Source organism: Delphinus delphis, chromosome 8 (assembly GCF_949987515.2).
Source record: "Delphinus delphis chromosome 8, mDelDel1.2, whole genome shotgun sequence".
NCBI lineage: Eukaryota > Metazoa > Chordata > Mammalia > Artiodactyla > Delphinidae > Delphinus > Delphinus delphis.
This window is the reverse complement of record NC_082690.1, coordinates 22,052,770-22,067,607: the sequence shown is the minus strand read 5'-3', so window position 1 is coordinate 22,067,607 and position 14,838 is coordinate 22,052,770. Positions and strand designations below refer to the sequence as shown.

The 14,838-nt window shown below is 43.1% G+C and overlaps 1 protein-coding gene across 4 annotated transcripts in view; it reads left to right on the top strand.

Moving 5' to 3' along the window:
- Positions 1-14,838, top strand: part of DIXDC1 (DIX domain containing 1) — a 65,398-nt gene that overhangs the window by 34,815 nt on the left and 15,745 nt on the right. For all 4 annotated transcript variants that reach the window (XM_060017965.1, XM_060017966.1, XM_060017967.1 and 1 more), the window contains 12 exons: positions 685-797; positions 2,188-2,336; positions 5,010-5,099; positions 6,842-6,895; positions 8,568-8,618; positions 10,698-10,802; positions 11,175-11,228; positions 11,705-11,797; positions 11,878-11,937; positions 12,597-12,686; positions 13,033-13,194; positions 13,693-13,759. In XM_060017965.1, coding sequence (XP_059873948.1) covers positions 685-797; positions 2,188-2,336; positions 5,010-5,099; positions 6,842-6,895; positions 8,568-8,618; positions 10,698-10,802; positions 11,175-11,228; positions 11,705-11,797; positions 11,878-11,937; positions 12,597-12,686; positions 13,033-13,194; positions 13,693-13,759 — 1,088 coding nt within the window. The remainder of the gene's footprint in view (positions 1-684; positions 798-2,187; positions 2,337-5,009; positions 5,100-6,841; positions 6,896-8,567; positions 8,619-10,697; positions 10,803-11,174; positions 11,229-11,704; positions 11,798-11,877; positions 11,938-12,596; positions 12,687-13,032; positions 13,195-13,692; positions 13,760-14,838) is intronic.

Here is a 14,838-nt window from a genome sequence, read left to right as displayed (position 1 = left end):
CTTTACCATCCCCTAGCAGGTCTTTTCCCCTTTTGACGTATCATCCTTTTCTGTATCATGTCCTAGCTTTGTTGATATGTCACTGCTCCTTTGCCCAGCCTGGCACTGTCCGCACTCCAGCAGTTTCTCCCCTCTGAGGCACCCTCCACACCATCCCCTACCTTGGGATCAGCCCAGAGCTGATCTGCCGTGATTACTCTGCTGGTATTGCATGTGTCAGTGAAAGATCAACATATTGGAAATAGATTTTCCTTCCAGCTCCCAAAGCTACTAAAACACATACTACATCAGCCCCTGAACTTGGGCCCAGGGATGATGGTGGAGGAGGTGGTGGTTAAGTAAAAAACAAAAACAAAAAGCCAAACCAAACAAAATTAGGGTTCTTTAAAATGCTAGATTATCCATCCTTCTGGTAAATCTCTTCTCAGTGAGCTAGGCTTAAAGGCAGCCTTGTTGTGGAAAAGACTTCCTGGGACTGGGTCATTCATTCATTCAATATTCATTTCATTCATTTAACAAGCTCATCATTCATTCAACAAACATTTGTTCTTGCTGTGGGCCAGGCACTGTGTCAGGCAGTAGGAGTTAGATGAATAAGAACACGTTTCTGGGATAAATTAGGAAAGCTGGCTTCTAAACAACGGTTCGCAGTAATTGTTTCTCTTTCTTTTCCTTTGGTCACAGCCTGACTTCCCCCAGTCCTATCCACAGTGCAAAGAGCGACTCTATTATAACCCAGTTGGAGGAGAAGGCAGATTTCGTGATTATTCCTTCTGAAGGAATAGAGAACAAAACAGGTACTATTTCTCAGCCTGCCTGGGTTGGCTCAAGGAACAGCTTCAAGAGTCTGGGGGTCCTGACTGTCTCCTTGGCCTTCTCCCTCCATATTCTGTGCATGCAGGGTCCACTCTAGAGAGCTCTAATGCTTTGTAGCCAGTGAATGTTGTATCCTCTCATAGATTGTCACTTCTGATGTCCGAGCTGTCAAATATCCTGCAGCCGTGTAGACAGGCTGTTCATTAGCTGGCTGCCTATGAGTTAGGAGATGACTTTGAAACAGGCAGAAGCCTACTCAAGTTAACAGTTTTTATTATTTCTGTGTTATGCAAATAACTTCAGTGCTTCTCTAACTTAAATTGGGGCCAGGAATATATAGTAGGAGGTGAGGCATCTGTGAGAACATACAGCACAGAGCAGGTCTGCATCATGTTTGGTATAAAGGCTACACAAAGGACCACAGAGTTCCCTTTGTGTAGACTTCTTCCTCTGTCTCAGTCGATCTTTTTCTTACATTAAACAGAGAGGAAAGCATGGAAGAAGCAAAGCACAAGACTTAGAGTTTTATTTGCCTGTAAGGAGTATAATGAAACTGAAGCCCTCTGAAGGAAAACTGGAATTAAATTCTTCCTTATTCCATTTCCCATCTAGCCCTGGTGTTAGTACGAAAAAGTCAGTCTTGTTCCTGAGTCAGAAATTCCTGGCACCCTGGGGAGGGAGAGGGAGGCCTTTACAGAGTGCTGGCTCTGAACCAGCTACCACGGGCCCTGCACATAGGTTACCTCATTTAGTCGCACAACAACCCAGAGGGATTATACTTATCATATTCATTCTTATGAATGAAATCAGAGCAAAGAGACTGTAAAGATAGGGAAATAAAACCAGAGAGAGAGATGGAACACTTTGTACAAGTATGGTTTGTTTCCTTTGTGACTCACACAATGTTATACGTGAAAGGGGTTCAGTCATAACAGAACGGTCAAAGGAATTTGAGTTGAGGTCTTCCCTCTGAAGCTCCAGAGCAACCAACAGGAATTTTGTTTTCATTGCCTCTGACAGCTTCCCCCTTTGTAGCAGGCAGGATCAAGCTCTAGGAATGCCAATTCTAGAGAATTAAGAGTAAAATCTGTCCCATACCAAGATTCCCAGGGAGTCTTATTGCTTCCTGAAGGTTTGAAAGAGGGTGGATCTCCCCAACAGAATAAGCGTCACTCCCGTGAGCCTGGAGTCAGTCAATGTCCAATTCCTTCTGTCTCACAACCCCACCTGGTGGAGAGTCCAGTCTGTGCCGTGAGAGAAGGTTCAGCAGGCAGGTGACCTGGCCCTGTGAACACACAGGTCTGTAACTGCTTTCTGCCTGCAGCTCAGTTTTCTTCAACATGAACTGTACTCCCTCCTTTCCTCTTGTAGAGGAGACAGACTCTCCATTGTCCCGGGACTGGAGACCAGGCAGCCCCCGGCCCTATCTGGAGACTTCATGGGAAGAACAGCTGTTGGAACAACAAGAACATTTGGAAAAAGAAATGGAGGAAGCCAAGAAAATGATATCAGGATTACAGGTAGCTCTTTCCCTCGTAGTTTGTCTTTGGTGCACCAATTTTTTCCTTTTTTTTTTTCTTGGCGGGGCTGCATGGCTTGTGGGATCTTAGTTCCCCAACCAGGAATTGAACCCCGGCCATGGCAGTGAAAGCGCCAAATCCTAACCGCTGGACCACCAGGGAATTCCCGCACCAATTGTTTATTATTTTTGAGTCACTAGGATCAGTTGAAAGTAAACTGACTCAGTTATGTATGAGGTCAGAATTGGGGAGTTTACATAGAGGGGGTAATGCAGGAAGAGCAGAAAATCCCTTACAAGTGAGTATGCTTAAATGGGCCTCACGGACTCTTGCTGACGGCACAGCTGTTAGGAGTTCTGCAAGCATGGGAGCCATATCCACCATTACCAAACATCTACTCTGGCTCTCTGCTTTGTGGGTGGGTTTCTCCCCTGTCTGCAGCCACAGACCTGCAATGGCAGCTTTCACCGAAGAATGGCATTGTGAAGAGTCAGGATTTTCTCCTAGGAATTCACCATCAGGAAGGCTGTAAATGCCAGTAATGCTGCAGGTCTCTGCCTGGTCTAGCTAAGGGATTTAGCTCACTCTTAGTGCATTTGTAAGTGGACGCCAAGGCATAATGATCAGGTAGAAGAGCAACAAAGCCCTTCAGTTTTTCCTATACCTTCTGTGCCAGCAAATCTCCCCCAGAGGCCAACTGACCCACTTGACTTAGTTCCTACCCTGAATGACCCCCCTCAATCCTCCGTCTTTGTGTGTCCGTGTTTGGGGGAGCCCTTATAGTGTTCTGATGACCCTGAAATTGCCTAGGAATATTCCTTTCTGTTTGTGCTGGGAACTGCACTGCTTCTGAATTGTCAAATATTTATGGACACGTAAACAAAGCCCACATTATGTGAGTGGCTCTGGCAGCCTGCAGGCGGTGGAGGGCATACTCCCAGCCAGCCAGCAACAGGGTGGGGACACAAAGCGTTCCTAAAGAAAAAGGGAGATTCGTGCAGTGGTAAAATAATTTGCATAATGTATGCCCCAGGAACCGAGAGGGGTTGGAGGAACGTTTACTGCCTAAACATTCCCAAGGAGGTTGTTGCTGTTCCCTCATTTGCTCTGTATTTTTAAATGTCTGCCTTTTAGTTCCCTTCTCTGTCTCTCCAATAAGGAATGGTTTAGTTAATGGAATGGTTTTTTTGTGCTGTCCTTTAATAGGAAGGATTAAAGCATGGAGAATTTTGGGATTGTACTCAACCAGGTTTTCCCCAGGATAATTTCATTGTATGAACATAGATATCCATCAATTTGGTTTTCAGTTTGGTTTGCATTTTTCAATCTGGGAGAAATCCCATAGCGGATTAGACAGAAAAAGAAGAGAATCAACAGGCAGAAAGTCAGCATCCTAATATTCCCTGCAAACAGAGGAGTTTTAATTCACAGCCGCAGGATCACAATGAGAATTCAGTTCCATTACAGAATACAATGGGACTCACAGCATCCACTGGGCTTCTTAACTCTTTCAGTGATGAACAAGTTGCGTACTGAGCCACGTCCAGGATTTCTGACTTTTTAGTGTATGTTATTAGAGCTGGGTGAACACTTTGACCCTAGAGTCCGTATTTCTGTAGTGTCGTTCTCCCCAGGTCCCTGCCACAACTCCATGGGATAACCAAATTCATTTGCTTGGCTAAAATTGTATTATTAATTAGTACTTGGTAGACTTGGTAGTGGCTGGATCTTAAAATGATTTTATATACCAACATTTATGATGTCATTTATGTTATATTTATTGAAACAAGGTTTAACCTCTGTATCTCTTCTCTTTGGATTGGATTGAGAAAAAAATCTTGATACAAAATGGTGCTAGATTTTTAAATCTTTCACTGAGCCCGTAGGTCTTGTACCTACCTGCAGGGGTAGATCCAAGTTTTGTGGGTCCTAAAGCATACCATTTGCGGGGGGGCTTCTTTAAGAATTAAGATTACAGATTACAATAGACTACAATGTTAGCTATAGGACCCTGGGAGGGGCAGGACTGGGAAGGCGCCCTGAGGTTTGAGCTTCCTTAGCCTCAGGGTAAATCTGCATCACCCGACACCCCACCGCCAATATTCTAATGAAAACAAAGCCTGGTGTGAAGCCTTGAAATAAATACGGACACCTTTCCGCAAATACGTTTTCCTTCTTGTTCTATCCAGGTTGCCCTAGGGAGCAAAAATGAAGAATTTTTAAATGAAACAAGAATCAAACAAACCCAAGTCCAAGCTCTAAATGTATTCCAAATAATTCCTTATAATAAACTTTTCTATGCCAGGATAATTCTACACTGTTTCTAGTTCACTTTCCAGCTGGTAAAATTCAGTTTAAACAGCTCTGGTTTGAAATGTCACTTTTGAAAGGAAAGTTTATTTTTAGAATTTTTTCCTGGGGCCAAGGAGCCTTGGAGCAGAGGATTCAGGTGTATCCAGAGAGGTGAAAGAGGCCTGGAGCACCGGCCGGACAAAAGCACTCTAGACAGATTCAGGATGAGCAGTTGGATGTATCTAAGGGTCCACAGTTACCAGGGAGATTTCTAGAGGAAGCCCAGTTGTAGTTTCATTTTGGGATGAGCTTACCAAGGCCAACTCTAGACTCCATCATCTGATGGGAGTTAAGTTTCTTTCTGCCTTTGTGGTTGTCCAGGCCTTACTGCTCAGTGGATCCTTACCCGAAGATGAACAGGAGAGGCCCTTGGCCCTCTGTGAACCAGGAGTCAATCCCGAGGAACAATTGGTGAGCTCCTTCTTTTGTGACTGGACACTGAATAATCTGCTTTGAGTGTTTGATTTAGTTTTAGCATTGGACACTCATCTGTGCCCTCTTAAAATGCTCCCTTCCCTGACTTCCACTATTCTGGTTTTCCTCATATATGTTTGACTACTACTTCCTTTCTCCCACAAATATTTATTGTGTGCTGACTATGTCCCAGACACTGTTTCAAAGAGCCAGAGCCACCTGAAGGACAGATCAGACCTCAGGCCCTCTCCTTGTGGAGTCTACATTCAGGTCCCTGTCGACTGATAAAAAATGCACAACCTAAAAGTCAAGGCTTATGTGTCATTCGGTGAGGACTTAAGGACAAAACTGAGGACTTAAGCCCAGGACACAGCACCTCAGATAACTCTGAGAGACTGCTCCGAAAAGGAAGGGGGGAAGCCAGGATATATAGGAGTTTTTGCAACAAAAACAGGTAGTCAGAACATCAAAAGATTACTCTTAATAAAAGAAAACCAGGTATTTCAAGGAATTTCGTGCTTTTCTATGTATGGGAAGATGCAAGAGTCTGGGCTCACTGAAGTCGTTCCTTTGATGTGCACCTCAGCTATCTGGGGCCAGGATCCTGTGCTTTCTCATCCTGAGTCTCCTCAGAGGTGGTTGCAGCAGTTGACTGCTAGAGGCGGGCATTCTTTTTGTCCACCCTGAATTCTCTCAGGGCTCACTGCCCAGGCCGTTGTCCTGCAGTGGCTTGATGGCTGTCTTTATTGACTTGGCAGGTGGCATTCTTAGTTCACATCCCCTTTGAAGCTTCTCTTTTTCTGCCTGTGCCTTAAATGTTGCTGCTCCTCAGGGTTCCACTCTGGGCCCTCTTCTATCTTGTCCATTCACCTGGGTAATACCTGCTGCCATGGCTTCACTTGCTTCCCACCTGTCTCATATGTTGCCTCTCAAATATTTATTTCTAGCCTAGCTCTCTCCATGGAGTTCTACATTTATAAATGTAACATGCACCTGCCTGTTGCTTATCTCCACTATATGCCCCATAAGCATCTCAATTTCAATGAGTCCTAAATTAAATACCATTCTCTTCCTTCTCTCCCCATCCCCAAAACTACTTGTCTTTTAGGTTTCTGTTCTTTATCACTATCCATCTACCCAAATACCCCAAACAAATCTGAATCTCATCCTAGAATCCTTTGCGGCCCTTCCCTCTATATCCAGTTAGCCACCAAGTTTTTCAGTATACTTTTTAAATATCTTCATCCAGTTTTCTCCATCCTCACAGCTACTACTTTAATTTCAGACCTCCATCCAGTATTCTGGTGGCCTTCTAACTGTTTTTCCTGATTCCTGTCCTGTCCTCCTCTAATTCATTTTCCATAAAACAGCAAGAATAATTTGACTTCAAAGCAGATTTTATTTTGTCATCCCTTTGCCTAAAACTTTTCATCAGTTCCCCATTGCCCTTCATCATCCTGCTCCGTTTTCCTCTCGAGCCTCATCTCTTGTCATTTCTCTTTCCACTTGCCCAGCCCCTGCACACAACACACACATATTCATTCTAAACTTTATCTACATTCATCTACTCGCACCACCCCTGCCATATGCATCACTGGAGGGCAGGAACTGTTTCCTGTTCTTTGCAGCCACTGTACAGGGCTAGCATCTAGTAACTGCTCAATAAATAGTTGTTGAATGAATGCCCTCTGAATTTTACAGCATAGGTACATAACCATCTCTTTTTGCCTTACATTCAGATTATAATCCAAAGTCGTCTGGATCAGAGTATGGAGGAGAATCAGGACCTAAAGGTATGTCAGGAAATGTACATTTTGCCCTTTAAAAAAAATTTACGGGACTATCACACACCAACTTCAGGACAGTAATGGGGAGCAGGGAAGGATTCAGACTCAAGACTTTGGCTGTATCTGTATTATGTCTTTAATTGAGAGAGAGAGAGATGTCCTAAATATAGCAAAAAGGTGATACCTTTTTAATCTCAGTGGTTAGTAATAGGTATCTATGTCATTATTGCTTATACCTTTCTGTATATTTGAAATGTTTCATATTGTTTATCTTTTTAATTAAAATAAATGGTGGATCTAATATCAATATGGTCATTTTTTAAATAATTGACATAACATTATATTAGTTTCAGGTATACAGCATATGTATATATTGTGAAATAATCACAATAAACCTAGTTAACATCTGTTACCATACATAGTTACAGATTTTTTTCTTGCGATTAGAACTTTTTAAAATTAATTAATTAATTTTAAATTTTTGGCTGTGTTGGTTCTTCATTGCTGCGCGTGGGCTTTTCTCTAGTTGTGGCGAGCGGGGGCTACTCTTTGTTGCGGTGCGTGGGCTTCTCATTGCGGTGGCTTCTCTTGTTGAGGAGCACGGGCTCTAGGCGTGCGGGCTTCAGTAGTTGTGGAGTGTGGGCTCAGTAGTTGTGCCTTGCGGGCTCTAGAGCGCAGGCTCAGTAGTTGAGGCACACGGGCTTAGTTGCTCCGTGGAATGTGGGACCTTCCCGGATCACGGCTCGAACCTGTTTCCCCTGCATTGGCAGGCGGATTCTTAACCACTGTGCCACTAGGGAAGACCCCTAGTATGGTGTTTTTTAATGAACACTTTCCAAAATTCTTTTAGTTCAGTGGGTCTTAGCTTTTTTGAGGCCATAAGTATATGACTACAGCCATTAACCCTCTCCCCAGAAATTTGCATGAAAGCGCACACACCCACTCACTGACTTGAATTTTGATTGGAGTAACTTTGGAGCCCATCTGTGGAGTCCAGGTCAAGAATCCCCATTTTAGATATGTTAATTCCAAACTCTTGATGGGGTGCAATAGGAAAAGAAGAGAGTACAGTCTGAGTTGTGGGTGTTCCTCTCCTATAATCTCTGTCCTAGTAACAATCATAATCTGTTGTAAGGGAGGGTTAACTAAGTATTTTATTATTGGGCTGAATGTGTTTTTGTTTGGTCCATAAAGAACAATACACTCTTCGAGAACAGAAGCACTCTAATCCTTTCTGAACATTAAAAATGAAGATAATTATTTCATGAAATTGGGGGTAGCCATATTAAGATATGATCATATATTTCAGTGAGAGGGATTTAGATTGTTATGATTTATGATTAAGTTTCCCTGTTGGCGAGGATTGCTAAATGTAGGAATGAGAGCCTATGGGAATGTATGGTATCTTATTTCTTGGCAAGAAAGAGCATGGGCAGTTGAGCCTGGACAACTGGACAGCTGAGCCTGGGTGCCACAGGGAAGAATGGAATGGGTCCTGTTTGTTTCTGTGGGTCAACCTTTACTGTTTACTAGAAGGCAGAGCTGCCTTCTGCCTCGGTGGAAGGTTGATTTTTCTTGGAATGGTTATCTGAGTTTTGTGTTCTTACTGACGGAATGAGGTAATGCTTCTGAAGCAACCCAGATGCTACCATCTGATCTAACTATATTTGGTTTGCAGAAGGAGCTGCTGAAGTATAAACAAGAAGGCAGAAACTTACAGGGGATAAAGGTAAAAAAAAAAGACATATAACTCTTTAAATAAACTCTTTACAAAGTAAAGCAGTCTGTGGATAAGAGTGGGTACTTGGGGGCTAGCTGGGTCCTATAGTCTTTTCTTGTGTACATCTGATGGGGCCTTTCACAGGCTCCGTGCTACTAGTAAAGAGAGGGCTCTGTGGATGGGAAGTGAGACAGGTGGAGGAATATACCTCTTGCTGAGGCTTATTTCTGGTGGTTATGACTCATGGTGCTGTCACTTCCCTCTGCCACCTTGATTGTTTCTATGTGTGAAAACAATCAGTTATTACAGTTTTCTTCAGTTACAGTTTTTTGTCAGTTTTCTTCAGTTCTAAGAAGAATATACTCTTAGAAATTGTAATTTACTTAGGTTTTGAATAGTTAACATTCAAATGGTTTGAAGTTAAAAGAGTACAAAAGGATAATCCTTGAGAAGTCGGCCTTCCGGCCCTGTCCTCCCAGTCACCTAGTTCTCTTTCCTGGAGGCAACTTATCAGTTAGCACCAAATATGTATGTATGTGATTTTTCCCCAAATAATTACATATTATAAATACAGTTTGACACGTTGCTTTTTTCACTTAGCAATGTATCTTAGAGATCATTCTATTTCAGTACATAAAGACCTTAGTATTCCAGTATGTGTATATCGGATAATTCATTTAATCAGTTCCTACTGATAGTCTTCTGGGTTATTCCCAGTCTTTTGCTAATACAAACAGTGATCTAGCTAATAATCTTGCTTATATGTTATTTCACCCAAGTAGGAGTATATGTGCTGAATGAATACCTGGAAGTGGAAAAAGATGTTCTCAAGCTGCTGCTTTTCCCTCTCCTCTTCCCGATACTCCCATTCATGGGCTAGACTAGGGTATAACTCAGCATCGTTTTCCAGAGTATATTCTGTAGCCTTAGTCCTTTGAGATACTCCAGAAAACAGCATGTTTCATGCTCAAATAAGAAGCAGTGCTCTACAGGCTTGAAGAGTCACAACGAATAATAGCATATTAAAGGACCAGAGAAGGTCTGTCCTAAAGAGTTTGGCCTAAAAAAAGTTAGACTATTAACCACAGAAGTGCTTTTTCCCCCATGTAACACTTATTAACATCCCATGGAGCACACTTCGGGAAACATTCCTCTGCACCACTGGTGCCAAGGGCGTCTTAGACCATCTTGCCATGTACTGTCATGGCAAGACAGCATATTTTAGAGTGGGCTCCCACATTTTCCAGAGCCTACACCGTTTCTCTGCAGTCTGTAAAGAGAGAAAAATCAGGGCAAATCCCCTGTGATGCAGCTCCAGCCCATTAGTTCCATTTGAAGTCACCACGGTTGGAGGATTGTGTCATAGCTGATCCTTTTAAATAAGTATGTACAACCCACCTTGTCTGAGGCCTGGTGGAAACCAAGATGGTCCAAGCTAAGAGAAAGACAGCCTAAAGCTTGTAGGATCCTATGACACTGGGAAGAGGAAGCATCAGTCTAAGAACATTTGTGAACATGGAAATAGAATCCCAGTCCTGGTCCACACTAAGCACTGGAAGGCAGTGGAAGCAGGGCAGCAGCAGGGCTGTAGAAGGCAGGGTGGCAGTGCTTCCAGGGCTCCTATATGAAAAGGGTGTCAGACAGTGATAGGGCCCAGCCCTCTAGGGCAAAAGAGCTCATCTAGATTGAGTATTTATAGGCCCAAGATACAGAGAAGAAAGCCAGGGAGGTAGGAGGGAGAGTGCATTGTCCAAGGTCACTGTCACGTAAGCAAGTGGTAGACGTGTAATTTGAGACTAGGTCTGTCTGATCCCAAAGACCACTTATTCTTCCTCTAGGCCATCATGCTGTCAGCAATGCAGTGGAAAGTAGGGGCAAGTAATGGATGGAGGAAAAAATCAGGTTTCCATCAGCTTGGTAGGACAATGGACATGATTTTCCTTTAGATTCTAGTGTCCTGGAAGGGAACTGAAAAATTTCTGCTCATCTCCTTGTGGCAAGACCCTGTACCCTTTTTGTCTCCCAGTTTAGTGATAACTGGCCGATTGATGAGTTGGGACCACAGTAGTGAGTGTGCTTTCTCCCCAGGATGCCTTGCAGCAGAGGCTGACTCAGCAGGACACGTCTGTCCTTCAGCTCAAACAAGAACTACTGAGGGCAAATATGGACAAAGATGAGCTGCACAACCAGAACGTGAGTTGAAAGAGTGAACTTGGACTTCACTGAGCCCCAGGTAGCAAAGTAGGATACAGTATAAAGTCCGTTTAGATCTATTCCCCATCAGACTCCTCTCTGTTCCTAGGTGAAAGCCCATTGCCACACTGGCCTCGAGCCCTTCAACTTTGAGGGCACTGAGACACTGAGGCTGCATTGTGGTTCTATAGTCTGATTATCTCACTGAAGATGTGGAGAGCGGCTGTGTGTTTTTTTTTACCATAGTCATGCCCTCTCTGTGCTGTATGCTGTAACTGCCAACATCAACTCCAGTTACTAAGTAGCTGGTTTCCTACTGGATTGGCAGACAATACTTCCACACCAAAGAATGCTTTCTTATTCTTCTTGCAGGTGGATCTGCAGAGGAAGCTAGACGAGAGGAATCGGCTCTTGGGAGAATATAAAGTAAGAATGTATATCAGTTTGGAAATTATTTCCATCTGACCTTTGGTGAACAGCCTGTTGTTACTGTTGTTCAAACAACACTTAAGTACTCTGTTCTCATTCTTGCTTTCTGCAAGGAAATCTTTTTCTGAGTTCCTTTGATCCACTAACCCTGAAGGTAGATAGCATGGCTAGGAGCAAGAACACAAAACTAGGAGTCTGGAAACTTCACTTCAGTCTTAACCTTTACCTCTAGCTAGCATGGATGGCATGCAGTGGTCCTCCTGCTAATGGTAGTTCCCATCCTCCTTCCCTTTCCCAGAATCCTTTGCTCCATGTGAGGCTCCCATGGTATATAACGTCTTCCCATGCAGCTTGAGGAAAGGGCTGTTCCCTCTGAGGCTCTGCTTTCCTCAGGTGGAAACTCCATCACAGCAGGTGAAGCGTTGGACGTCCTTGGCTTTGCCGTGCATCTGAAGGCTGTGTCTCTGTTGCAGAAAGAACTGGGGCAGAAGGACCGCCTCCTGAAGCAGTACCAGGCCAAGTTGGAGGAAGCACTTCGGAAACTCTCTGAGGCCAGTTACCAGCAGGTGGGGACACGTTCTGCCACGGACTTTCCTGCCCCTCTGACCTGAACAAGTCCTTTTCTGATGGAGTGTCTGATTTGCAGGTGGATCTGGAACACAAAGACGTCCTTCTGGCTCACTGTATGAAAAGAGAGGCAGAGGAGGTAACCTACCACTTGGGGTCTCCCTCCCATGTTTACAAGGGCAAAGAGGGAGATTCTGTTATCGACTCAGGGCTGAACCAACACCACAGGTCAGTTTGTCAGGAGGCGATTTGGCGAGGCACTTACAAGTGCGGGTTCTGGGATAAGAAAGTCTGGTTTCAAATTCCAGCTTTATTACTTTCTTACCATTGTGTACCTTCATTTGCTTCACTTTTGAACCTTAGAAATAACGTTCATCTGGAAAATGACAGTGGCCTTCTCTGACATTATGACGTGTACATAAGATAACCCATTAAGTTACTAAACACAGTCCTGGTAGATCCACCTGGCACAGAGTTAGGCTCAAAAAATACTAGTCATTGTTCTTTTTTTTTTCTGCTACTGAAGCAAAGGCAGGAGATGCTGGAGCAGCATTCTCAGGCCCTCCAGGGGCCAGGCAGAGGCTAGGTTGGGGCCTCCAGGCGAGGTTTTCATTTTGTTCACTCTGCATTCAGCGGTGCCTTCTGAGTGTCAAGTATTGGTGATATAGCAGTGAACAAAAGGGAAAAACATCTCTGCACTGTGTCAGGAGGTGACCAGTGTAAAGAGGAAAAATAAGGTGGGACATCTTACTTTGGAATTGTCCATTATAGAAGCATCATTTCTTCTTGCCGCTATAGGTGACCCACTGCAGCAGTCACAACCCTCAAAGCAATGGTTTTCTCCTTCCAGTGGCAGGAAAAGGAGCTGCTTCAGTCACTCACAGAGGGGTAGGTGCTTAGGATTTGAGTACAGACTTGCCACTTCCAGCCAAAACCAGAAGAGTACCCTAGCCATCGCCAGTGGAGTAGGCCTTTCATATCCCCATTCCCCAATTCTTGCATCTGTTGGGTGTGTAAAGTTGTGAGGCACTTGCTATCCAAAATTAAGAATTAGTGGACAAACAGTGGGCTTGTATCTGTGGAGGAAAATTTCCTACAGTTTACACCTCCTCCCTCAAAAATAAAAGATCTCTTTTGGAAACCTCTCACCTCTATCTTCTTAAGCCCAGCAGTTGGGATGTGGTTAATAACATGGCAGCGTGCCGTGCCAGCAGCACCACATTTTTGCCCACAGAGCAGTGACCTGCAGCTTGTTCGGGATGCCCTCCGCAGCCTGCGCAACAGCTTCAGTGGCCACGACCCTCAGCACCACACCATCGACAGCTTGGAGCAGGGCATCTCCAGCCTCATGGAGCGCCTGCACGCCATGGAGACCCAGAGGAAACAGGACAGAAGGGTAACCCTCTTTCGGTGGTGTTTCTCTTGTTCCCCCAAAGAAGCTTGGTCTTATCAATTTTAATGTAGATGAAGGCAGTGCTAAGATATACAGTTGCTTTTCTCTTTGGTTTTCCTCTCTGGGGAGCTGACTGTTCATCATGGTATGACAGTCCAGGGAGGGAGTTCACGGGTAACTCTTGCTCTTGGCAACTGTGTAACTGTCTAAGGAACTGTGGTTCTTGACCCACAGGTGTCCCTTTACTGCCTATTCTCTGTCCTCTTCCCCCCGAATGAACTTGGCATTATATATGGGAAATATATGGGGAAAACATTGGAAACTAAAAAGCTTTTTATAAATGTACATTTTTATTGTTAGAATAAACATGTCCAATTTTATATACTGTGGAAAAAGATGTGGTAGAAAAGTATATATTTTAAGTACACTTTTAGGATTTAAGTTTCTTGGTTGAATTCTCCCATTAATTATAACTCTCGTGATTTTTGTGTGGCTCCCCAGGTTCGGGGCAAGTCACCCAGAACTCAAGCAGGTAGTGAATACCGGGAGTCCTGGCCCCCTAATTCAAGTAAGTACTCATTATTGCTTAGTAAGGACTCCTAGCATATTAGATCAGAAACTTAGTATTTATTATGCTACTGATATTTTGGGGATAGAGTTTTTCTTGTAGTACTTCACTCTTGTAATATGTTGTTTCTGTAGCAATACTAGAATTGAGTTATTTCTAGGACTGTGAAGACCCATAACATCATCATCACCACCACCTGAGTACCATTTGGCCACGTGCAAGGTGCTGCTGATTCAGAGAGGCTAAAATATCTTAAATAAAATATCTTTGGAAATGTACAAGCTCAAAATAGTTACACCAAGCAAAGCAAAATATATATTAAAAAAAACACACTTACAAATCACCCTAAAGTTCCAAATAGCACAGAATATTTCCAGTTCTTCCTAGAGGCAAGAAGTTTAATTTCTTTGTGGACTTTCATTAAAACTTTGAGTGCATAGGTCATTCCGTTTGTTTGAACCTGCTCTGTGCCCACTCATTACATCTTTTTGCCTTGTTAATTCTGACAGGTTGGAAATCTACCCTGCCTAGTAATTTCTATTTTACTTTGTATCTTACCTTTTGGTCTAATAGCATTCACGTTTTCTTACCTTTTATAGTTTACCCAGGCCTAATCTTAAAATATCTAAATAATAATTTATAAAAACCAAATAGTTAAAGGCTGACCATATCAGATTTATATGTTAAATATATAATTTTTAAAACCACATTAATAAACAAAATCTAAAGTAAAACATTTAAAGCATTTGCACAAATATGAAAGGTAAAATATTTTTTGTAGAGTAGATAAGGTAGCATTCTCAAGCCTCCAGGTATCTTTTCCTCTTGAATGAGATCTTTACACTGGGAATGAAACAGATTATGTTAGTACCAAAATTTGTTTCAGTTTCTTCTTCTAGCATTGTTTTGACCCAGTCATTTCTGTTTTCTTGATAGGGTTTTTATTTTATTGTTATCCTCTTCAGTACTTCCTTTGGGTTAGTATAAACTGCCAATGTACGTAGGCTAAATATTTGGAAATTCTTTTTCAGAAGTATAATAAATTTCTCCCTCCCTGGAATAATTCTCTTGTGTATATG